Source organism: Osmerus eperlanus, chromosome 17, assembly GCF_963692335.1.
Source record: "Osmerus eperlanus chromosome 17, fOsmEpe2.1, whole genome shotgun sequence".
NCBI classification, from domain to species: Eukaryota; Metazoa; Chordata; class Actinopteri; order Osmeriformes; family Osmeridae; genus Osmerus; species Osmerus eperlanus.
In genome coordinates, this window is record NC_085034.1 from 10,148,573 (window position 1) to 10,172,968 (window position 24,396).

Consider the following 24,396-nt stretch of genomic DNA (forward strand, 5'->3'; position numbering starts at 1 on the left):
CTGCCTCTGTTTACAGAGTTTTTATAAATGTTTGAAAATCTAAATTACTTTGTCTCCAACATACCCACAACTGTTTTGTTCAGATTAATATTTTGTAATAACATTTTCTTTTGAACTCCAGCATTTACACATTTTCGTTTTTCACTGTGTGACAGGAGTGATGATCAGAGGGGCAGAGTTTTTACCTCCATCATTCAAACTAGGACATAAGAGTGGATAGAGTTTCTCAGTGAAGGTGCAGCCAGTGAAAGACTAGATATGAGACCTGGCCTCCACATCATAAAAGGAGACAAGACCCTTCTCATAGTCCACAAACACCCCCACCTTCTGGGGCTTCTGTCTCAGGGAGAGGAGGACATAAGGGCCAGCCAGAGCCTTATACTGATCTCCATTCCTCAGACATACAGCCCAGTATCCATTATTAGGACTCGGTGTGATATATCCCTTCCTGTTGATGGACTCTCTGGCCACTCCCAGATCCCACTCAGTCTTCCCCTCAACCTGCACCTCATAGTACAACCTCCCTGAGGAGAAGCCCTGCTTTCCCAGGACACTGACACAACGATCAAACCTCTCTGGGTTGTCAGGGAGATCCTGCTCTATGTCTCCATCTCTCACTTGTTTCCCATCCTCAGACAGGATGAGATCAGGATGTGCTGTATCAGGGTCCAGAGTCACATCCACTGCATACTGCTGAATCCTCTTCAGCTTGACTTTGGGCAGATTCTCCATCTCTTTATTGAGTGTCTCCTCCAGCTGAGACACAGCTCTCCTCACTGCCCCCACACTCAGACCACTGTGGACACTGATCTCAGACCAGTCCTTGGTGTGTGGAGGGGTGCTCAGGGATGGGAAGCTCTGGAGCAGGTGGAGGTGGTCCTCAGTGTGTGAGAGCTGCTCCAGCTCAGTGCTTCTCCTCTTCAGCTCAGTGATCTCCTGCTCCAGATCTTTAATCAACCCTTCAGCCTGTTTCTCTGCTGCTTTCTGCTTCTCCTCAATCACCTCAATGATCTCAGCCTGGCTTCTCTCAATGGAGTGCACCAGAGCAGTGAAAACCTGAACACTATCTGATATCTCTCTCTCTGCATCTTTTTTGCTTGTCTCTGCTGATAGTTTGATCTCCTGAACCTTCCTAGATCTTTGTTCCATCATCTGGTTCATCTCAGCTATCATCTGTCCCAGCTTAGTCTTCCTCTGTTCATATGCCTCTTCTAAAGTGACAGTGTCATGGGTCTTGTGGTCAGTTTTCATGCACATGACACAAACAAACGCCTGGTCTTTCTTACAGAAGAATTCTAACAGTTTGTCATGCTTCTGACACATCCTGTCCTCCAGGTTCTCCACAGGGTCGATCAGCTTGTGTTTCTTCAAGGCTGCAACTCTCTGATGAGGCTCCAGGTGAGTCTCACAGTAAGAGGTCAGACACGCCAGACAGGACTTCAGGGCCTTGAGCTTGGTATCTGTACAGATGTCACATGACACTTCAGGTTTAGTAGGACACAGGTCTGGACTGATGGTAGCTTTCAGTGGCTCTGACTTCCTGAACTGAGCAGCCATCTCAGAGATGAAAGTATTGACATAGAGATCAGGTCTCTTATCAAAAGTCATTTTACACATGGGACATTGACACAGATCACTGTTGTCCCAGTACTTGATGATACAGGCCTTGCAGAAGTTGTGTCCACAAGGAATAGTGACAGTATCAGTAAACACACCCAGACAGATAGAACACTGGAACTGATCTTCTGACAGGAGACTGCTGCAAGAAGCCATTTCTAGAATAAGACCACAAGTTAATTTATTAATCTTGTGAACCTATGAACTCATCAACAAAACTATGTAAAGGTATATTTTACAAATACTATGTATCTACTTTCATATCTACTTTCATGTAGAAAATACAGCAGAATATCAAGGATCAAAATAGCATAGTTCAACAGTCTTTCAAATGTCAGAGTCAAGCAACAGTGTGTATTTACTAGCCACATCACCCATGAATACAACTGAGGTTAAATTGAACAGGTCAAATTAAATCTCTGTTCTCACCCGTTTGTTCATATATTGTGCCGTCTCAGATCTCTGTGTATAAATAACAGAAAATCAATCAAACTAAACTAAGTAGAACGAGTTTCCTGAGTTTAGAATCTCTTTAGTTTCGTTTCAGTGAAATGTTAATAAGAAGCTCCTCCCCTCCCCGTCCTCTAAACAAAGTTAACCCTTTCATGAAGAAATTCTCTTACACAGAAAGACTAATAACTTCAAAGCTACTGAAAATCTGACATTCTGTCTCCCTAACTTCATTTCTCACATGAATCAGTTCAGTTTACTTCATTTATACCCTTGGTTAAATGTGGTCTGTAGTGGGTGACATTTGTACATATACACAAAACAACACAAACAATGTAAGACTTAAAAATATAAATTACATGATAAAACTGATGCTCCTCGATCCATAAGACAATATATAACAATTTGAAATAAAAGTAGACATAATGTTTATATCATTATACTAACAATTTTTCTAAGACTTGTTCAGCTGATAAATAGCTGCCGGAACAAAGTTATTTTCATACCGCTTTGTTCTGCACTTTGGAACAGTGAACCTTCGTCCAGAAGGAAGAAGCTGAAATTAAGTATCGAGCCAGCCGCTGTAACTGTCTAGTATACAGGGATGCTGGGTTAAACTGTAACTCCAATTAGCCCACCAGACCATTTAACAATGTGACTCAAGCTATTCCTGCTCTTTAAGATAGATTACTGAACCAAAAACTAAAGAAAAGGATAAAATAGATTAAATAAAAGCACGATAAAATAAAGTAATCATAGTTTTGTTAATGTAGAAATAAGTCAGTTTCCTTAAGCAGAACAAACAAGGGGGTCCCTTTTTACACACCGCTTGACAATTTGCATTGAAGTTTAGTTTTGAGGATATAATTGTCCCAAGATATTGGTAGGATTGTACACATTCCATTGTCTGACCCTTAATGGATGGAACTTCATGTGTGTGAGCATGTTTTCTAAAATCAATTATCATGTATTTTGTCTTTAATAAGTGTAATTGAAGAAAGGATTCCTCACACTATTTAATATTCTTCAAGGATCATGCTAAATTATTATTGACGCAAAAGTAGAGAATGACACTAGGTAAATACAATGACATTCTCAAACATTGTTGATATTCCACATATTTGTCTAACCTACTGATGCTCTTTCTAACATACATCCTTGACAAAATGTCAATTTTTTTACCCATCTCCCCCCTCTCAGTCGATTTGACATCAATAACACTCCCAACCAGTTGGAGAGACACGTTCCTGACTCTGCCATCCCCTCTGTACAGTACAGCATGGAGAACATTGGAGAGATCCTGGCAGGAGAGGAAGAAGATTAAATTACCTTGATCTCAACACAGCTACCAAATACTTGACTTTCTCCAGATGTTTGTGCTGATGAATGAAACATTCTACTAAGAGATACCTTGAGATGGGGAGATAGAGAGAGAGAGTTATAGAGAGAAATGGACGGACAAATAAAAATAGAGAGTGGGAGGAGGGAAAAAAGACAGAAAGATGGTGGTGGATGTTGTGAAGTTGTTAATTTATGAATGTAAGTGTGTGTATATCTGTGTTTGGTGTGTGTTTATGTGTGTGTAGAGTAAGCATTTGTATGTTATCTACATTATGAAGCATTATGATAACCTGAATGGTCTTTGCTCTTCTCATGGTTCCTACAACACAACTGGTGTTTCAATCCCAACCAGCACCGTCCTGTCAGAGACCCACCGTGACGTAGATGTTTACATTTGTAACTGTTAAAGTGAGGCCAGGACAGCCATCCAACTTGCCGTAGTGTTGAACCATTTGTTGACTCCAAACTGCACATCGGATATTTTTATTTTATTTGTATTTAACCTTTATTTAACCAGGAAGTCCCATTGAGATTAAAATCTCTTTTTCGAGGGAGACCTGGCCAAGACAGGCAGCAGCATAAAAAACACAGAGTTACAGACAGGAAAACACAGAACAAGACAAGTTAAAAGAAACTAAAAGCTAAGAGCTAAGAAACAGTGACGTAGAGTTAATTTAAGAAACATTTACATATTAGGGAACCTGCCTCTATTTCTTTCATTCGAGATTTAAAAGTAGTCAGTGATATTATATTTACATTTACATTTAGTCATTTAGCAGACGCTCTTATCCAGAGCGACTTACAGTAAGTACAGGGACATTCCCCCCGAGGCAAGTAGGGTGAAGTGCCTTGCCCAAGGACACAGCGTCAGTTGGCATGACCGGGAATCGAACTGGCAACCTTTGGATTACTAGCCCGATTCCCTCACCGCTCAGCCACCTGACTCCCTATTAGTTCCCTGAGCTTTAAAACATTCTGCAACATATTCCATGATGAGGGGGCAGAGTACCCAAAAGCCCTTTTTCCCATTTCCCTTCTGGCATTTGGAACAGTGAGCATAAAAAAGTCCAGAGATCGCAAAGAATATTGTCCGACACTTCTCTGGTTGATGCAAACACACAGGTAGTTAGGGAGCAGACCAAGGATTGCCTTATAAATAAGGGTGTACCAATGAGAGAGCCTACGGGTGGCCAAAGCAGGCCATCCTACCCGAGAGTATAACTCACAATGGTGAGTCAGAGCCTTACAGTTTGTAATGAACCGCATATTAAAAGAATTGGGTGATGGTTGTTGTTGGTTGGAGACACAGTCTCTCTCCTCCACTCCTCCTCCACTCATACACTCCTCCACTAACTGTATGTTCCCCTCTTTGTCACATACAGACCACACGCTTCTTCATTCTCTAGGTTTCAAGACAAACGTGTTTTTTTCAAATGCTAAAAAGGCATTGGAAATTACTCATATCCGTGGGTTATAGAGAGGGGACATTTACGGACGCTACAGAATACATCATTGACAGAGACATAGATAGATTGATAAAGACAGATAGATAGAAATAGATAAAGATAGATTGACATGTCGACATCTAGTAGACAGCCAGTGACACCACACTCTTGTCTTGAGCTATGTCACAACTGTGGATTGATTAAATGTTGTTTATTTGTTTTGGAGATCTATTACCCACACTTAATTTAATTTCAAACACTGGGTATTAGTATAATTTAAGGTGGTCTGTTATTCATTTGTTCTGTGCAGACACACGTATATATATATATATATATCCTGAAGAAGCTATCGTTTGATTTGCAAGTCAACTAAACAATATTGCTACCAAGCACAGACATTTACATTTAGTCATTTAGCAGACGCTCTTATCCAGAGCGACTTACAGTAAGTACAGGGACATTCTCCCCGAGGCAAGTAGGGTGAAGTGCCTTGCCCAAGGACACAACATAATTTGACACAGCCGGGAATCGATCCGGCAACCTTCTGATTGCTAGCCCAATTCCCTAACCACTCAGCCATCTGACCCCCACAGACAAGTATTACAAGGCAGACACCACTGTCCCCTTATTACCTAGTTAGTGAGTGATTCTGGATAGTGTCAGGGCCTTAAATCAGAACACTTATTGAGACTAAGCTTTTCGGGCACTTTCTCATTCAGCTTTTTTTTTTTCTTCCTCTCTTCTCCCGTTTTATCCGATGCTTGCATCTTACACTATGATTGTATGCAATTTTTTTATGTATCTTACTTCTCATTGGAACTGGCCGCTGTATGAATGGCTGTTATTGTGGAAGATTTTGTAAACTCTTGTGATGTAAGGCTACACTAGCGTTCGATTTGTTGTGCAACTTTAGATAAAATTGTAGCATGTTTTGAGTGACAATGCTATCTGGATGGTTAATTTGGGCTATGATATAGGTTATATGTGTAAACTGTCATGTTAAACCTATTCATGTCTGTGGCAGTGTTCCAACCAAAGGCCAGTACTGGTGAAAATAGACAGGACAGATCATTATAGATCCTCATAAACCAGATATATGTAACTCTTGTTTGCCAAAGATCTCTGGCTCTACTACTCCTGTTGCTATGCTACTGTACTGGAGATCCTAGAATAGAAACGTGCCCTTACTGTGTCACTCACAATCATAGCTCTTTAGTGGTATTAAAGGGATAGAACATGCCCATGTCCTTATCCAAGTTTCCTATGGATTAAAGACAGGAGTGTCGTATCCCTTTAATGTATCCCTAAGTGATTTGCTGAGACCATATAAGGGGATGCACACTTTGAGGAAAGGGGACTTAACCAAAAGTGTATACTGAGAAAAAAAATTGCTATATTCTATTCATATCCTTGTTGCAGGTTTATTTTGTAGGTAACTTGTTCTTTTAGAATCGTTACCATGTGTAGCCTTTCTTCTTAAAGGCCTAAATTTATCCAATAAAGTTTAAATTGAAAAGGCAAGGTTTTTTATTTTGTGGTGCACAGTCTACAAAACATTTCAAAGGACAATTATCAAATACATTTAAAAAGAACTTTGACATAGGACTGCATGCAATATTAACAACAGCAGGATTGAGACTGTTTTCTAGTGCAACTATTTAAAGTCTATTGAGCGGTTTTAAATCAATCTTCTTTTTTGGGTGATTGCCATTATCAAGGTTACAGTTCTTTAAGTCCTGTGTTGTTTCCTGTCCCTGAGCCATCTCTGAGCTCCTGGCCCCTGGATGACCCCATCATAAGTATGTCCTCCAGCCAGCAAAGTGATCACAGCCAGAATGAACACATACACAAAACTAAACTCCCTGGTCTGCCCCCCCCCCCCTCTCTCTCTCTCTCTCTCTCTCTCTCTCTCTCTCTCTCTCTCTCTCTCTCTCTCTCTCTCTGTCTGCCAAGTGCACAAAAACTTTCACACACTTCGCAACTCTTGGGACCCATGGGAGAATGTACTCATCTACAATGAGGACTCTGAACTAACAGGAAGAACGGGTGTCTTCTGTCGGGAGTGGAGAAGGATTAACAATGTAAGTTTGGTATGTTGTCTGTCGCGAACGATTAGAGAAATTGTACAACGTGACCGACTTTGGAACGTTTGTTTTTATCAGTCAAACAAATATCCCTGTCGCTTGCGGTTTGGTTGTGATAAGACAGCTATTTTGTAACTTAAGGTCGCCGAGTCGGGTTATCGTAAGCTAATTTTTGTAATAATATTCGGGTGCCCTAAATTGCTATGCAGAAAAGGACGGTGAACGGTTGCTCACTGTCATTCAGCGTTTTATTACCATTAACATTTAGCACTCGATAATGAAGACGATTGATGTTGTATGGCAAGTTTAATGCCCAGGGATTTTTAGTTTAGAAATTAACCAATACATTTTTAGCCTACCGGTAGGCTACTTGAATGCTCTGCTCTTGAAAATTGAAAGCAGAGCATGCTTGTCCGCTCTGATCAACACACTCATAACAGTGACAAAGTTCACTGCATGTCGGAGAGATAGGGTTCATAAATGACACAACATCGCTGATTTATTAAGTTAAGATAGGAAAACGAGCTGTTACCATTCAATGTTTTTTTTTTTTTTTTATCGATGTGAGTTTGACGGCGATGTCTGATTTAATGTAGGCTAGCCTACAATAATGATCTGACTGTTCATCTTCCTTCTACTTTCTCAGGTTGGGAAAGAAACCTTTATCAGTTGTCCTGATAGCAGTAACTGTGGGGGTATACCTCATACCCTCTCCTATTGACCCTGAACCACACACGTGAGAAGGCACACACACACACACACACATACACGCAAGCACATACACTTCTGCAATGATGTGTTTACAATTCAGCTATTGTTTTATCTGTCTCAGACTAGAAGGGCCCCCTCCTGCCCTTGAGGGCCCCTTGGCTGTAAATAACCGCCTACAAAAGGGCCGCAGACTGTTCACTGGAAAACTACATGGACCAGAGTCCTTCACTGCTGATGAAAATGGTAAGCAGCTAAGTATGAGAAGATGAATCTTGTCTTCGAATCAAATGTAATTGTATTTGTAAAGCCTTATTTACAAGCAATGTGACAAGTGCTTCACGTATAAACTGTACGTAAACCAACCAAAGCCCTTAAAGACGACTTAAACTCCTAGAAAAACTCCTGGGAAAAGAGAGAACAATGGAGAAAACTTTGAGAAGAGCAGTTATTTGGAAATTCATTAATTATTACTAGGAGATTAATACATTCATGAAGCAAGAGGAGAGATACAAATAAATATGTACAAATGGATGGTGAAACAGAGACATGCGGAGGTCTGGATCAGAAGAGCCACTGTGCTCCACATTGGGGCCTGTCAGTTTAGGCAGTGTTCCTGAATTGTCCTGAAGTCTTAAAGAATGAACTTAAAGTATGCAGATAATATTGAGACTCTTCATTTACCATATGCTTATTGCTGGGTGAGTGTGTGTTTTCAAATGACCAGAGTGCAGCCCTATGCCTGACACCCTAACATAATGAACTACCCTAACCTCCCCCATTAAAACGTGTTGCGTATACTGTAAGCACAAAAGGTTTATCGATGCTTTTGCTCATTGCTCCCCTTTCCCTGCCTCCTCAGGTAACGTTTACACAGGAACCGTGGATGGGAAGCTGTGGAGGATTGGCCAGGATGACAGCCTCACTCTCATCACCCATATGGGCCAGGACATCCCAGAGTGTGGTCAGTCATTCCAGTCAGTCAGTCATTTATTTAGTCAGTCATTTAGTCTGTCTGTCATTCTAGTCAGTCAGACAGACAGTCAGTCAGTCAGTCAGTCAGTCATTCCAGTCATCACAGCCCAGGGGAACCCGAGGGAGGTTGTTGGATCGGGGATTTGGGTTCAGTGTTGGAGGGCTCCCAGTGGCTGCTTCTCATGTTCGTTTGAGGGGATGATTCATGGAGCGAGGCCAACATGTTTTTGAGAGAGGTAGACCAAAAGAGAGCGAGAGCGAGATGTACACAGCAACTGTGTGTTTTTTTTCTTGCTAATGTGATTGATCATGTCAGGTACAGGAAGATCTGTGGAATCTCTCAAACAGCACTTCTGCAACCCAAACAAGGGTTTGTGTGTGTGTGTCAGAGTGAGAGATATGTGGAACTTGGAGTCTTCGATAACTTTGTCTCAGAAAGCACACACACAAAGCACAAACACATTCTGGGAGGGTACACAAGCACTCTCAAAGAGCACACACACTCTTGTGTAAGTTATGATTGTATGGGCACAATCAGCGAGCTGTTCCCCATGTGATTGAGGGGGTCAGTAGGCTGGGGAGGAGAGGATGAGGAGGAGGAGGAGAATGTGATGGAGGGAGGAGGGGAGGATGAATGTGTGAAGGAGGGAGGAGGAGGGGAGGACGAGAAGTGTGTGATGGAGGGAGGAGGGGAGTGCGTGCATATGATTGTATGTGTGTTCAACAGGACAGATCAAAACAGACTTGAAACCTCTTTAGATAAAGGGGTCCAAGTTTCATATGCCAGAATCTGATTACGCTGCTGCATCAGCTAACCAGTCAGCAGCCAGCAAGTGCTCGCCCTCTCGCCCCCTCTCCTCCCCCACCCTACCCACCCACCAAGAGCTGTGGGCTTCCCAGAGTTCTTCTGAAGTGCACATTAAGTACAATTAGTTTCAGAGGAATAATATAACACTTCAAATACACACCAATTGCAGTAAAAAGGCAGATTTATTTAGTTTTCTAAATGGCCAGTGGTTATCCAGGAACAAGACCAGAGAAAAGGCTTGTGATTGGCCAGTGAAACAGCCAGACAATAGCCAATAGGGATGGCTTGCTATCACAGGAGGCATGGAAACACCCGCAGCACATGGCTCAGAATATGCAAGCAAAGACACGCCTCGCCCTCTTAGCCCTGCTGATGGGAACTTCTGGAAGAGCAAAGCGGAATCTTAATTTGAGGCATTATTAATATTAGGTAATTATGTAAAATGACCTCACAGTCTTTGTGTGTGAGTTTCCTACCTGGCTGGAGGATCTTGCTGGGGACGGAGGTGAGAGCCTCATTGATGTGAAAGCGGGCCTCAACAATGGGGCCCTCAAAGATGGCGGTGCAGACCTCAGCAATAGAAACAATAGAAACAGAGGTGAGGGCCTGAATGATGGGAGCCTCAATGATCAGAGCCTCAACAACAAGGGCCTCAATGATGGGGGCCTCAATGATGGGGGCCTCAATGATGGTGGTGCAGAAGTTTTGCAGCCAATTTGCGTTTTGGGCTTTCTGGAGTACATAGAAATTCAAATAAGACAGAGAAAATGGCATCTAGTATAATTTGTGTTTGTGTATTTGTGTGTCTTTGTGTGTGTGTGTGTTTGTGTGTGTGTGCGCGCGCGTGCGTGTGCGTGCGTAGGGAGTGTGTGCCAGGGTGCATTAGCCATGGTCGAGCGGGCCTCAATAACTCCTGTGGTGCTGGTAAAAAGGGATGACATTTCAAAGGAGGCTTGACAGCAGATAGCTCAGTCCTGCACAGAACAGGACAGAGAGCCTGGAAACATCCCTGGCCAGGATCTGAAACACACCACTTATTAAAGACGCTTGTTTAACTCTGTAACTCACATCCAGAGTTTAAACTAAGTCACTTTAAAATTACTTCCAAATTCACTTCCACATTTTTTATTCAGATACAATTGAAAAACAATTTTAACTAATGTTGACAAAAAACATGTAATATATTAACATTTTTGAATAGAAGTAAAAAAAAAAAAGTAGCTTATATACTGGTTGAATAGGATGTGACCTGCTTCCTGGAGCACCTGTCTGGATTGGTTACAGCTACTTCCTGGAGCACCTCACAGGTCCTCTATCCCAAACACGTCAGTCACTCATTTCAGCTCCCTATCCTCTCTTCCTGTTTGCCCATCCCCCTCAGGCAGCAGTAGTGACTACGAGCCGGTGTGTGGCCGTCCCCATGGCGTCAGGTTGGACAGTCAGGGCCAGCTGATTGTGGCTGACTCCTACCTGGGCCTGCACAGTGTGGACCCCCAGAATGGACACAAGACTCTGCTGCTGTCCAACGCCCAAGGTCCAACACCAGCCCCTCCAGCACATACTGTACACTGAACTCGCATATCTCCCTGATCCCTGAGGTTTTCTTGTATTTTTCAACTTGTACTGACTTTTTCTTATCCATATCAGTGGAATTGTTGGGAAAATTACTAGGCATTTTAAGGTCAATAGTCCCACTCGCCATGACAAAACAAACCAGTTACCATCCAAATGCTTCATCATCATTTAGGGATCTCCTTGGCTGTTGTGTTCATTCAGTGAATAATGTTTTGAAACTTAAAAAAGTTTGAAACTTTTATCCTCCAGATGAGGTAAAAGGGTAGGTAGACACAGGTAGGGATGCCAGAGGGGGAAATGGCAGTAAATGTGTGTTCACAGCTGTTGTACCGTGCCCCAGGTGCTGACAGTGTCCCATTCGCTTTCCTCAACGGTCTGGACATCTCCTCCCAGACGGGAACCATCTACTTCACCGAGTCCTCCAGTCGCTGGGGTCGCAGACACGTCAAACTGGAGGTGAGGGAGCTGGATGAGAGAGGGAAAAGTGAGAGAGGGAGGTGCAACAATGGAGAGACACAGCAACCATTCACCACGCTTCCTCATGGTGCCTTAGCGACGGCATGCTCCAGAATCCCAAAGCTTGGCTCTCTGAACCAAAACATTCTCAGCCAGAACTTGCCAGCCAGAACTCACTAATTGGGGACTTCAAAGATGCCCCTTATTGTCTGTTCCTGACCTCTGACCCCATGCCCTGCAGGTGATCGAGCTGAACCGATTGGGTCGCCTCCTGGCCTATGAGCCGGGGTCTGGAAGCGTGCGTGTGCTGCTGGACTCTCTCTACATGCCCAACGGCATAGCGCTGTCTCCTGACGAGGACTTCCTGTTGCTGGCCGAAACCAGCCTGGGACGTATCCTCAGGTACACACACACACACACACACACACACAGTGTTTGACAAGGTGTTCTACTTCCCTGTTCAATGTAAATCCTCAGGTTTATCATCTAGAGTGCTGCTGGTGTACATATGAAGATAAGACATAAAATTATGACCTACTGTTCTTTGCCTGAATAGATAATGGTTAACTTAAAAAAGGAGAACATTTCTGTGAACACCATATACAGTATGTATAATACTGTATTTATGTTGCATACTGTACATTCATATACAATATTTGCACTTTTTACTGTACAGTTTTGAAGGGGTATTATTATAAGGGGTTACATATACTGTATATATTGTACTTTTGAAAAGACGTATGTTTTCTTTTTCAGGTACTGGCTGAAGGGGCCCAAGGCTGGCAGAAAGGAAGTGGTCATGAGCAATATGATTGGTTACCCAGACAACATTCGCCGTAGTGACCATGGAACCTTCCTGGTTGGCATCACAACCACCCGGTTTCCACGGCTACTGCCTCCGTTCCTTGACATGATTGCCCCCTACCCGGCCGTCAAGCGCTTCCTGGCCAAGGTTAGTGTCAGTGTCACCATTACCTTTGTCATCAGCTTCACCATGGTCTTCATCGCTGCTGTGGGAGAGAAGCTTCTCCAAGCCTTGTTGATGTCTTCACTGAAAAACTTTGGGGGTTCTCTGGTCTTAGAGCGTGTCCAATTGAACTGGACAATGCTGAAACCTTTCTCGTGATCCCAACCTGTGTGTCTGTGTGTGTGAGATTAAAGTTGTGGGCGTTGGGATGAAACAGCCTTTGTTCCTAACCCACATCAAGACTAGATGGTGTGTAATCTGATAGGACAGGGTGACGCAGAGCAACAAGGGCTCTTGAGTTGACACACACACATACACACACCTACAGTTCACACACACATACACACACACACCTCCCTCGCAGCAATAGCTGGGGCAGTAGAGTGTGTCGGGGGTTGTTTGGGGTCGTTGAGCTGAACTCTCAGTGAACTTTGGGGTGTAGTCCCTGTGATCACCAAAGGGTGACACCAGTGACAGCCTCATACACTATATGATGGTGATTAAATGGTAGTTAAACTAAATGGTAATGCTTTGCTATGTATTTAGAACCTTATTTCCCAAAGACACAGTGTATTAAAGGGATATTGTGTTATAGAGATGTAAAGCACAACTTTGGCAGAATATGGTATATGATCAAATGGTTTAAACTGGAAACAATCCTAAAGACTAAGTATACCATGCAGACTTCTGCTAATTTAAGTCTGATCAAATTCTTTAGTCCTTAGGTGAAAGCTATGAACTCAGACCCCCCCCCCAACACACACACACATATTCTCCTTTTTCTGTGTTTAAAGATCCTGTAAAGTGGACCTGGAAACGAGTTTTAAGTTTGCCACACCACAGAACAATGTGTTATTAACTACCAATCCAAATTCGAATTAAAAAATAACACCGACAAGTATGTTAAATTAGGCTTTGAAATCGTGAAAAAAATCAGCAGTCTTCTCTGCTTAAGACTGGGGGGGCGTGTCGCCTGAAGGAGCTGAAGCTCCGCCCCTCGCTGCCTACTGCCTACCTCCGACCCAGATAATGGACGCTATGTCAAGCCGAACAAAACCGTATTGAATTAGAATTTATTTGTTCAATGAGTGAAACATACAGATGCATATAAATGAAATGTTCCCCTGAGCTGTAACAGTAAAAATGGACACCAGAGACAGCAGACTGTGAGCTCTCCAACTAGGCTACTTCTAACACATTAGCTACCATTTCACCAAAATACCATCATTCTACACCGAGTAGCCTAATATCAATTTAGCGGTTTGCACTAACTCATAGCAGAGATACCTCTGGAAAAGTTATCTAGTATAATTATAACAAGCACACAGAACTGAGTGATGAACTGCTGGCGGCGGTGGATGGTCCAGGTGCGACCGGAGGATGAACGGCCGGAGGGGCGATGCTCGGTACGGCTCCGCGCTGCAAGAGAAGCCGTGTGTTGATGAACCCCGTCTGTCTCTGGTCCATGTTAAAACTGTCCGCCGTGAAATGGTCAGTGCAGAGGCGGCTGTTGGAGTTTATCCGAAGCTTTCCATGAGCGTGGCTCTTCACAAAATCTATCCACCTATTTTTCCTTTCATTATCAATAGGGAACTTAAATGGCGTTGCAGCGCAGCTGGAGTTCTTGCATCCAGGGAAGATGCAGTTGCGGGTGGTGGGAGACATCCTGAAGCTAGCTAGCTAGCTGATGTAGGCTACAATAACAGTACAGCAGGAGGAGCCATTCAGTGATCTGACGTAGATAGGGCGAAATGACGTAGATAGGGCATTTTTTGGCTCCGCCCATTAAAACCTGATCTGAAAACGGAAGAGAACTGTTCTTCGGTTTAACTCCACATTTCAGTGTGACAAAGTTTTAGCGCTTTGCACATGCTTTCAGGAACTCATTTCACATGTATATAATGTACTTAGAAGCAAAACATGGAATTTACTTTACAGGATCTTTAAGGGCTGTTAGCTACCAATGTCATTGGTGCATTACCGCCACCTACTGGGTAGAAGTAATGGCCAGACAGATGGGGTCTAAACCCTACCTAACCTTTATGCTAGGCTAGTTTTTTTAGAACCCGTCCTTGTGTGTGTGTCCCAGGTGGTTCCTCTGAGCTGGTACAATGTTCTGCTGCCATCCTACGGCCTGGTTTTGGAGCTGGGACCGGACGCTCAGCTGGTGGGCACCCTCCATGACCCGGACGGAAGCCTCACCTGGGCCGTCAGCGACGCGTTCCAGCACCGCGGGAGGGTCTACTTGGGGAGCACCGACCTGCCTTTTCTGCCTGTCCTGGAGGAGTGGAGCTAGCCTAGCCTTGCCTCTGGGCAGCAGGGAGAAGTTGACTTGAAATGTTATGGTTGGGGATCAAATGTCATAACCCTGAATGGTGGGAGGGTTTTCTGGATCTGGGATAACTTGAGGAACTTTACTAGAAGGTAGAGACGATGGACTTGGATCTTTCAGTGATTCAGGAAATAATTTAGTCAGAGCCTCCTGCACTGTTAGGGTAAAGGATAAGCACATATGATTTTTACACTGTGACATGGAGGAGCACAACAGCTATTTAATATTCAAGAATATAACTCGGAAATGTCTTCATGAACATTTGACCAGAGGTTGGCCTAAGACTGGGGTTTGCAACCCCATCCCTGCGGAACTACCTTCCTCAGAATTAACCTGAGTCAACACATCAACCGGCTAATTTTTAGAATTGGATGAACTAGACTGGGTTGAAGTGAAAACCTGCAGAAAGGTATATTTCCAAGAACAGGGTTGGAGACTCCTAGTCTAAGAGCTGGGTTGGTGAGTTTCTGCCCATTGGTCTGGAATGCCAGTATCTTGACAGCAATTTGGAATGGTTTTTTGTCCCACAAGTGTTTGTGCCAACACTTTGGCATGGTGTAGCTGATGTTTTAACCGTGGATTCAATTACAGATACTCATCTTTTCCCACACTTCCTGCTGTTAGGGGTGGACATGCCAGCAATTTTACTGGAGAAATTGCCTCTTATCTGATGTCATACTTTGGACTTTCATAACACTGTTGCCTATTCTTTGACACGATGAAATGCTTGGAGTTGAATTTGAATGAAATAACATGTTTTTACATTAAATAACATTCACCCTGCTTTTCTAAGCAGGCTGGTGAAATTGGTTCATTGTTTTCCATTGTCTTCTCTGGCTGAGACCATAGTGTCAGATGATGTACCCATTAACCAATGGGGGCAGCAGTCTTAAGTGTAATAGGTATCAAACTGGCTATAAAGTTTCCTGACTTGGTCACCAACCGACAAATTAATTCATATGCCAATCGCAGAATATGTTTAATGGACAAACACACAAGCCAGAAATGCATACTTTGTTACAAAACGACTATTGTAAAGAAATAATGTGCAAAAACATATCTTTTTCACAAGTTGGAAAGTGCATGAATGAGCTGAAATGGGTTTGACAAGTTCCTGTGGTTTACAGCATAGCTCTGTGTGTGTGTGACGATTATCAGTCCAGTATTGTCCAGTACCTTACACCTGTAATACAGTCAGACTAGATCTTTGATGTAAATAACAGAACTACCATTCATTTCAAACAAATTCAACAGTTAATCAACAATCAAACAACTGGCAGTTCAACAAACTCATTTGAAGCATGTTGAATGAACCACAATAGCACTGCTGGAACGGATAGATGGCAAAGCTTGGGCAGCCCTATCATGACGAGGGTGGAATTAGTAATATTCAAAGGAGATAGTTTCCCTTCAGGGTTTCAGTCTTCCTTGAGCACTATCATGGTATTTTTACTATAAAACCATGCATCAGTCTCACTCTCCTCCTTCCCTAATATTCCCTTGTCTAAAACAAAGGAACTATTTTTTCCCTACAGAATTCACATTAAGCAGATTAGTTGAAGGGACCATTGATTTGGCCCCCCCTTCCCAAAAAAAACAAAGAAAAATAAAACTATATAAAAAAAAAATCTCATTGGAGGACCAAACCATCACAGATCCTCCCCTTTGGCTCATTCATGATCCAAACCTTGTGATCAACAGCAGAACACATGAAACTCATGTTCTCATACAATAGTCTCAATATAAAGTGAAGAATACGTACTACCGTTTAATCTCCGGGATAATATGAGTGTCTGTGTGTGACGAGTGACTCGAGGAACCGTTTTGATTGGGCTGATTGAATCCAGAGTAAAAGCATAGTTGGCCTGTTTCCCTCAATTCAGTCCAAACAATCACACTTCCTATTCTCCTTCTGTCATGTCTACCCCCTCCCCCTTTTTTCTGAAAAAATATAAACATCCGCTTCTCTTTTGTGGAAAATACATCCGGGTTATGCGATGTCCCTCGGTCTGGGCAGTTCTCAGATCATAAAAAGTCAGTTGTAAGGCCTACAGTCAAATAAATACTTTGATAATGATAACAATACCAGGAGAGTACACGTGTAGGCATGTGCGTGAGAATCCACGGCGGAGAGGAGGACATTTAGCGAGCCACACTGGCTCTTTGATGGAGATATTCATTGGTTCTTACGCAAGTAAAGTCAGATAATCTGGACATCAAAAGTAAATAAAAACAAAACTGTTAAAATACAAAAAGAACCATGAAATGTCAACAGGCCCTATCAAATTCACCACAAACACGTATAGAATTACGACAACCCACAACAAACGATGTGTCACTTCCTGTCTCCGAGTGCCCGGTACGGCAGTGACAGGCAAGTGTTGCGTACAAAAATGCATCCCTGTTAAAAGTGGCTGTAGTGTTGTATAGAGATATTGGGCCTTCCACCCTCCCTTTCCAACCCCCCCCCCTCCCCCACACCGATTGGGCCAGGTGCCGTTGGCGTTCTCAGAAACAAGGCAGCAACAGGACAGGATGAAAGGGGCCCCCTCCCTTCTAAGTCTCCCTCCTCTCCTCCTTCGTTCTCCCTCCGTCAGTCCATCTTACTTCAGCACTTGGCGCAGTCTGCTGAGGCGAGGGTGGTGGCTGCCAAACATGAGGCGGGGGTCAAACTTGTACCTGGAGGGGGGGGGGGACAATCACATCAACGGGGGCTCTCTCTCTCTAGTGTGTGTGTGTGTATATATATTACACAAAGTGTACAACACTTGTGTAAGATATAGATACAATAATATTTTACACAAGTGTACTATACATTACACTATAACACATTCAGGATTAAATTGATAGTTAAATGTGTGTGTTTTGAATTTGAGTGTAGGTGTGAGTGAGCGCGTGCAGGTGAGTATGTACAGTTAGGTCCATAAATATTTGGACATTGACACAATTTTCATCATTTTGGCTCTGTATACCACCACAATGGATTTGAAATGAAACAATCAAGATGTGCTTTAAGTGCAGACTTTCAGCTTTAATTTAAGGGTATTTACATCCAAATCAGGTGAACGCTGTAGGAATTACAACACATTTTATATGTGCCCCCCCCCCCCTTTTTTAAGGGACCAAAAATAATTGGACAAACTAACATAATCATAAATCTAATTGTCACTTTTAATACTTGGTTGCAAATCCTTTGCAGTCAATGACAGCCTGAAGTCTGGAACCCATAGACATCACCAGACGCTGGGTTTCGTCCCTGGTGATGCTCTGCCAGGCCTCTACTGCAACTGTCTTCAGTTCCTGCTTGTTCTTGGGGCATTTTCCCTTCAGTTTTGTCTTTAGCAAGTGAAATGCATGCTCAATTGGATTTAGGTCAGGTGATTGACTTGGCCATTGCAGAACATTCCACTTCTTTGCCTTAAAAAACTCTTTGGTTGCTTTCGCAGTATGCTTCGGGTCATTGTCCATCTGCATTGTGAAGCGCCGTCCTATGAGTTCTGAAGCATTTGGCTGAATCTGAGCAGATAATATTGCCAGAAACACTTCAGAATTCATCCTACTGCTTTTGTCAGCAGTCACATCATCGATAAATACAAGGGAACCAGTTCCATTGGCAGCCATACATGCCCACGCCATAACACTACCTCCACCATGCTTCACTGATGAGGTGGTATGCTTTGGATCATGAGCAGTTCCTTCCCTTCATACTCTTCTCTTCCCATCATTCTGGTACAAGTTGATCTCGGTCTCATCTGTCCATAGGATGTTGTTCCAGAACTGTACAGGGTCTTTTAGATTTTTTTTGGCAAACTCTAATCTGGTCTTCCTGTTTTTGAGACTCACCAATGGCTTACATCTTGTGGTGAACCCTCTGTATTTACTCTGGTGAAGTCTTCTCTTAATTTTTTACTTTGACACAGACACGCCTACCTCCTGGAGAGTGTTCTTGATCTGGCCAACTGTTGTGAAGGGGTTTTTCTTCACCAGGGAAAGAATTCTTCTGTCATCCACCACAGTTGTTTTCTGTGGTCTTCCGGGTCTTTTGGTGTTGCTGAGCTCACCAGTGCGTTCTTTCTTTTTAAGAATGTACCAAACAGTTGATTTGGCCACACCTAATGTTTTTGCTATCTCTCTGATAGGTTTGTTTTGATTTTTCAGCCTAACGATGGCTTGCTTCACTGATGGTGACAGCTCTTTGGACTTCATATTGAGAGTTGACAGCAACAGATTCCAAACACAAATACCATACTTGAAATGAACTCTAGACCTTTTATCTGCTCCTTGTCAATGAAATAACGAACTCCCATGAGGGAATAACATACACCTGGCCATGGAACAGCTGAGCAGCCAATTGTGCAATTACTTTTGGTCCCTTAAAAAGGGGGGGGCCACATTGTTTCATTTCAAATCCATTGTGGTGGTATACAGATGATGAAAATTGTGTCAATGTCCAAATATTTATGGACCTAACTGTACGTGTGCAATCTGTGTGTGTGTACATATAAAATCTGGATGTGGGTGTGTAAAATCCAAGTGTGCGTGCCCCCTCCACTGACCGCGTGTCGTACACCCCCGGCGTCCTGCAGGCTTGTCCAGAGCAGGACTGCAGCATCATCAGCCTGTGGTTCATCTTCTCCAGGACCTCCTGGTCGATGCTCTTGGCGATGTTGCTGAGCTGGAAGGGGTCAGCTGTCACGTTGTACACCTCCACAAACACCTGTACACACACGCATCACATTTTAGCTTACTGACAAGCAGTAGGCATCGTTCTACGTACATCCCAGTGAATGTGTAAGTATGGTTCTAAACGCCTAGGTTTTTAGGTTAGTTTCGAGGCAGTTCTATGGGAAGGTGAAGCATTCTGTGACTTTGCTTGTATAAAGGGCTATACAAATAAAATTGGATTTGAATTTGGTTGGGTTTGAGCAAAGTTATTAGTTACAGTTATATTTATGTACATACGTACAATGATTACATATTTCATTGAGTCATTACCTCGTTATCATCAAACTCGCAATACTGGAGGTTGGCAGAGGGGGCGACGGTGCGCACGCAGGCGTACGTGTTGTTGTACGAGTCCTCACACACGCAGTCTGGGAAACACTCCTGCAGACAGAGAGAGCGCGTCAGTATCAGCACTCCCACCTCCTACCACTTCTCCTTTCGTCAACTCCACTCCACTAAAAACACCTCTCCTTCTCCTGAGTCAGTGCCCCGCTGTTCTCCTCTCCCTCCCTCTCTCTCTCTCCCCCACCGGTTCCTCCTCTCCGTACCGATACCCCCGGGCCCAGCAGGGGACAGGCTGGGTCAGTGACGTTGCTCCCCTCTCCCTCGTACTCCACCAGGATGTCAGTCCTCCAGCTGCTGCTGTTCACCTGCCCCTGCTGGAGAGACAGAGACAGGGAGAGAGGAGAGAGACACACACAGAGGGAGAGAGACAGAGGGAGGGGGGGTACAGGCCCACACATGAAGTCAGTACTCTCCTGCCTGGCAAGCGTATTAGCACCAGTGTAGCGTGGTTGTCGAGTTATGGTGTGTGGGTCTGGTCTGGTCTCACCATGACAGGCAGGAATGACATGCCGTCCATCTGGGTCTTGTTGACGTCGTACCCCGCTATATCCAGGATGGTGGGTCCCAGGTCTACGTTGGCCACCAGCAGCTACGCACAGCAAGAAAACTACTTAGCTTAAAGGATTATTTGTATAATAAAACCGATAAATTCCCATAACAAATCACATTTATTTTGGGCTTTTTAGATGCTCAAAGCATTTAAAAAGGTCATTTGAGGTCAGTGTTATTACCGGGCTGGTCTGGTTGGCTTGGATCTTGGGGCCCCTGACCATGAGAGGAACCTTGATGTCAAACTCATACAGCTGCCGCTTGTCCAGGGGGAGGGAGAACTGGCCTGGGAGAGAGAGAGGGAGGGAGGGGGAGAGAGAGTCAGTCAAGCCATTCCAGTCAAGCCATGCCAGTCATGCCTGCTGACGTGTCTGGTAGTTGGTATAAGATGTGTGTGTGTGTGTACCGGTGTGGTAGCCGTTGTCGGAGGTGAATATGACGTAGGTGTTCTCCAGCTCTCCCCTGACCTCCAGCCTGTTCATCACCTTCTCCACCAGGTCATCCACTGACAAGAGAGTACGCCATCTACAGGCCCGGAGGGGACACACACACACTTTCAGCAGCAGCAGAGTGAGTTAGTATCACCATTTTTAAGTTACTGAGAAGGGGAAGATGACTGACCGTTTCCTAAAAGCTTCATCCAGGAACTCCACTGAGGAATTGGTCATGGGAGTCTTGGCCTGTCTGATCAACCAGTGCTTATCCTGGAGAAAAAGAGAGAGACAGACAGAGTGGGACAGAGAGAGAGTGAGAAGGGTGTAGGGTTATGGTGAGAGAAGGAGAAAATAAGAAGAATGATTCAGGATTAGGGACACACACAAGAGAGGGAGAGAGAAAAATCCTGGTTTAGGGTTAAAGGCTACACGTGTGAGATGCTGCAAGTGTAGCGCAAAGGAGCCAGAAACTGATGAGGACAGAACCCATAAGGTAGGAGCTACCTTTCCATGGACGTTGAAGTTGGGGTCCCGGGGGGCCTTTATGTCCGGGTAACTGTTCTCATACTGAGGGGCCGCTGTCCAGGGGGAGTGGGGGGCCGGCGTGGACACCATCATGAAGAACGGCCGGTAGTTGGACTTGTACTGTAAGAAGTCTAGAGACATGTTGGCCTGTGTGTGTGTGTGTGTGTGTGTGTGTGTGTGTGTGTGAGAGAGAGCGAGAGAGAGGACACGTGAAGGAAAGAGGAGTGAGAGAGGATGGAGAAGAGCAGAGACAGATTGGGGAAAGGTCAGGGTTAGAACACTGAATGACAGTTCAGTAACCAATCGAATTGCATAACATTTAATTGTAACATGGATATTGCCACAATGTTTACTGAGCAAGTGTCTGATAAAGTTTTGAAGATGCTGAATAGGGAGGATGGATGGGAAGTGGAGTTCTCACCAGTACGTCTGTCAGGTAGTCTGTGCTGTAGTTCTGCCCATGCTTCTTAGCTTTCCCGTTCACCGACAGAGTATAGTTGTAGTATTTTGAGTTCCTCTCCTATAAGATGACAAAAAAATAAAACATTCATACTCAAGAGAAAGCAGTTGGACATTTTTTCCTCCATTTTGATCATTTGTTTGTTTAAACTTGCGTTCTACGCTGAGTTCAGACTTCAGATAAAATTTTATTTGAATGAATCTCCATTGGTCTGATAAACAACCTTGTCACAAGACGACCTCCATGGGACGTCAGCAAGTTCCTACATCTGCCCTTCTTGCAATCTCCACATGCACAACCCTAACCACGACCCATTTACCAGAGCATGTCTTCGACTGATAAATTATCTGGGAAACGGTGAAAGGTCTCCTTGCCAGGACGGGAGTTGGGGGGGAGCAGTAGGGTGTGGCTGATTCATGGCCATCTTATTTACTGGGGGTCAGAGCGGCCTACTCGTTTGTGAGGGAGGGGGGTTGCATTTGTTTGTCTTACCAGGCCGACCCAGTAGTCCCAGCCAGGAGGAACATGCTCAATCCCACCAGCATCAGAGTTCCCGTACTGGAAAACACACACACACAATCAGATTCTGTACACAAATAAAATACATGACCTCTTGTGCAAGTGTGAGGACGGACAGAAAAGCAGGCGTGAGGTGAGTTAGGGGGAGACTTAAGATGACTTAAGGTAAAGCATAGCCTACTACTTGATAAGAAGACATATTGTACTAACAAACACAGTACACACTTCTGTGACGCATACAAACATACATAAAAAATAAAAAATAAACTACTATTTCAGTTGCTAAAAAATATAATAATAATAATAAATCCCTTACAAGCAGTCCGAGTCAAGTATCTCCTTATCTAGTATGTCACCTTTGACATATTGCGCGACCTGGAGGTGTAGCCTACCTCGTTGAGGTACTTCCCAGCGAAGAAGGTCTGGTAGCCAGCGTAGGTCTGCAGCAGGGCAGGGAAGGTCTGGGGCTCCTGGCTCTTCTGCCAGGCCAGGCTGCTGCAGTTGCCCTCCAGAGTGTTGTTGATGACATGGTGGTTGTGAGGATACTTCCCTGTCAAGATGCTGGCCCGGCTGGGGCAACACAGCGGGCTGGCCACAAACTGGGGGAGGGGGGATTAGGCAGGTATTTTAATTATTTATTTTTAATCTGGTGTGATCATGGTTATGGTAGGTCGGGTTGTGAAACAGCATGTGACACCCCCAATCCTACATGTTCAGGCTACAGAACTGACTTCCACATATAGTAGGAACTTGCTAAGCGAAGGGGCTGAACTAGCACTAGCATTCAGGATGCTTAGTCACAAGGCACATGATGATGATGATGATGAGGATGATGAAAGCATTTCATGATCTGCCCTGGATTCAGAGTCTAGTTGCTGCTTGATCATGGATTTGAAATAAGATAGCGAGGGGGTTGGGTACTCACAGCGTTCGTGAATGAGATCCCAGCATCTCCAATAAGTTTTTTGGTCTTGATCAATGGATTCTGAAACACAGAGTGTAAAACTAAAAGGGCCAATTTAAACATTATGACACAAACGACTTCTTAAAGAAAACAAGACATCTTCAGATTACTTAGTATAAAAACTGAGCAACTGAACTTATAAATAGAATCATTTATAACAACTACAAAATGTGTTGTTATAAATGTTGTACAAAAAGTACAACATAACCCTGGTTAACCCAAATGTCTTTAGAATAAGGAGGGGTGGAAGAGTTTGGCTTTGGATGAAGTCTATGCTAAGAGTGTTGGTTTGATCAGGATTAGGGCCTATTATTAACTGAGCAAAACCATAATGGACTTTACGAAGAACATACTATTACAATTATTCCACAGTGGTCTACAGAAACTAGTTAGTAGCGAGACATTGTATTACACAGCTAATCAAGCTAGGTTGCTAGCTATTGTTTGGCTGCCTTTTGCTATCTCATCTGGCGAGTGCTAGCTAAATGGCTAGCTGTGTACGATTGGTTGGGAATACACTCTCTCATGCAGACCATCTACATTATGAAACTGATATGATGATGTACTTACCAAGCCGCCAATTGCTATGTCCAAGTCATCCGTTAGTATCAAAACAATGTTGGGTCTGCGATATGTCTTGGCAACAACACACTGGTTGTTTAACAGCAACGTGACGCAGATAAGGAGAACATTCAATAAGGTCGGAAGACGGAGGTGAATCGAAGCCATTTTCACTGGGAAAATCGTAATAGCTAAAGCTGTGTCTGTCCCCACTGATTCGTCTCTCGATAAAAGCGTGAAATGTTTTTAGGGAACCGTCTCCGAATAGAGCGGAGCAAAGAATGCCTTTCTAAAGGTAGCACTTCCCCGTTCCCTGTGTCATGTGTTATGCTTGGCACAACGGAAACACCGGTCAGCTGATTTCAGAAAGCTTGGGAGTATGTCACTATGCATGACAAAAGTTTGTAAACGTAGTCTATCTGAAGAAAAATCTAAAAAGTCCGTTCAATAGCCGTAGCCTACAAACTGAATTTGGACGGTCTACTCTTATTCAAATATAACCTTGTTCCAAGCATAAATGTCCTGACACAGGGTTGACCCTGTAACAGTTTGATTT

General features: G+C 43.8%; 3 protein-coding genes across 4 annotated transcripts; 1 reads left to right on the plus strand and 2 right to left on the minus strand.

The window, feature by feature from the left end:
* Positions 1-252: 252 nt before the first annotated feature.
* Positions 253-2,162, minus strand: LOC134037346 (zinc-binding protein A33-like). The gene is made up of 2 exons (XM_062482556.1): positions 2,047-2,162; positions 253-1,775 (listed from the first exon to the last, which is right to left on the minus strand). Exon 2 carries the CDS (start codon positions 1,771-1,773, stop codon positions 253-255), a length of 1,521 nt encoding a protein of 506 aa, XP_062338540.1. The 5' UTR covers positions 1,774-1,775; positions 2,047-2,162.
* Positions 2,163-6,804: 4,642 nt separating this feature from the next.
* Positions 6,805-15,719, plus strand: zgc:194209 (uncharacterized protein LOC570908 homolog). Of its 2 annotated transcripts, XR_009932509.1 has the most exons (10): positions 6,805-6,934; positions 7,584-7,673; positions 7,770-7,891; positions 8,508-8,609; positions 10,810-10,962; positions 11,344-11,459; positions 11,701-11,861; positions 12,216-12,411; positions 14,516-15,030; positions 15,164-15,719. XR_009932509.1 is itself a non-coding variant. In XM_062482557.1 (9 exons), coding segments are annotated over exons 1-9 (1,149 nt in total). In that variant the 5' UTR covers positions 6,805-6,932; the 3' UTR covers positions 14,723-15,719. The 2 variants fall into 2 exon arrangements, 1 of the variants encoding a protein (XP_062338541.1); XM_062482557.1 differs by having other exon boundaries at positions 14,516-15,719.
* Positions 15,713-24,181, minus strand: gnsa (glucosamine (N-acetyl)-6-sulfatase a). Its single transcript, XM_062482555.1, has 14 exons — positions 23,850-24,181; positions 23,241-23,300; positions 22,708-22,914; positions 22,289-22,354; positions 21,758-21,856; positions 21,316-21,483; positions 20,999-21,081; positions 20,784-20,902; positions 20,560-20,663; positions 20,316-20,417; positions 20,032-20,142; positions 19,754-19,864; positions 19,315-19,475; positions 15,713-17,437 (listed from the first exon to the last, which is right to left on the minus strand). Exons 1-14 carry the CDS (start codon positions 24,006-24,008, stop codon positions 17,362-17,364), a joined length of 1,626 nt encoding a protein of 541 aa, XP_062338539.1. The 5' UTR covers positions 24,009-24,181; the 3' UTR covers positions 15,713-17,361.
* Positions 24,182-24,396: the final 215 nt, after the last annotated feature.

Excerpts from the sequence above, each read along its gene's own strand:
- LOC134037346 (XM_062482556.1), bottom strand. The coding sequence starts at position 1,773 with ATGGCTTCTTGCAGCAGTCTCCTGTCAGAAGATCAGTTCCAGTGTTCT.
- gnsa (XM_062482555.1), bottom strand. The coding sequence starts at position 24,008 with ATGGCTTCGATTCACCTCCGTCTTCCGACCTTATTGAATGTTCTCCTT. Across the intron at positions 22,915-23,240 it reads GGATCTCATTCACGAACGCT|TTTGTGGCCAGCCCGCTGTG; the intron begins GTGAGTACCCAA and ends CCCCTCCCCCAG. Across the intron at positions 20,418-20,559 it reads AAGCCAACCAGACCAGCCCG|CTGCTGGTGGCCAACGTAGA; the intron begins GTAATAACACTG and ends TGCTGTGCGTAG.
- zgc:194209 (XM_062482557.1), top strand. Across the intron at positions 8,610-10,809 it reads CCAGGACATCCCAGAGTGTG|GCAGCAGTAGTGACTACGAG; the intron begins GTCAGTCATTCC and ends CATCCCCCTCAG. Across the intron at positions 10,963-11,343 it reads GCTGCTGTCCAACGCCCAAG|GTGCTGACAGTGTCCCATTC; the intron begins GTCCAACACCAG and ends ACCGTGCCCCAG.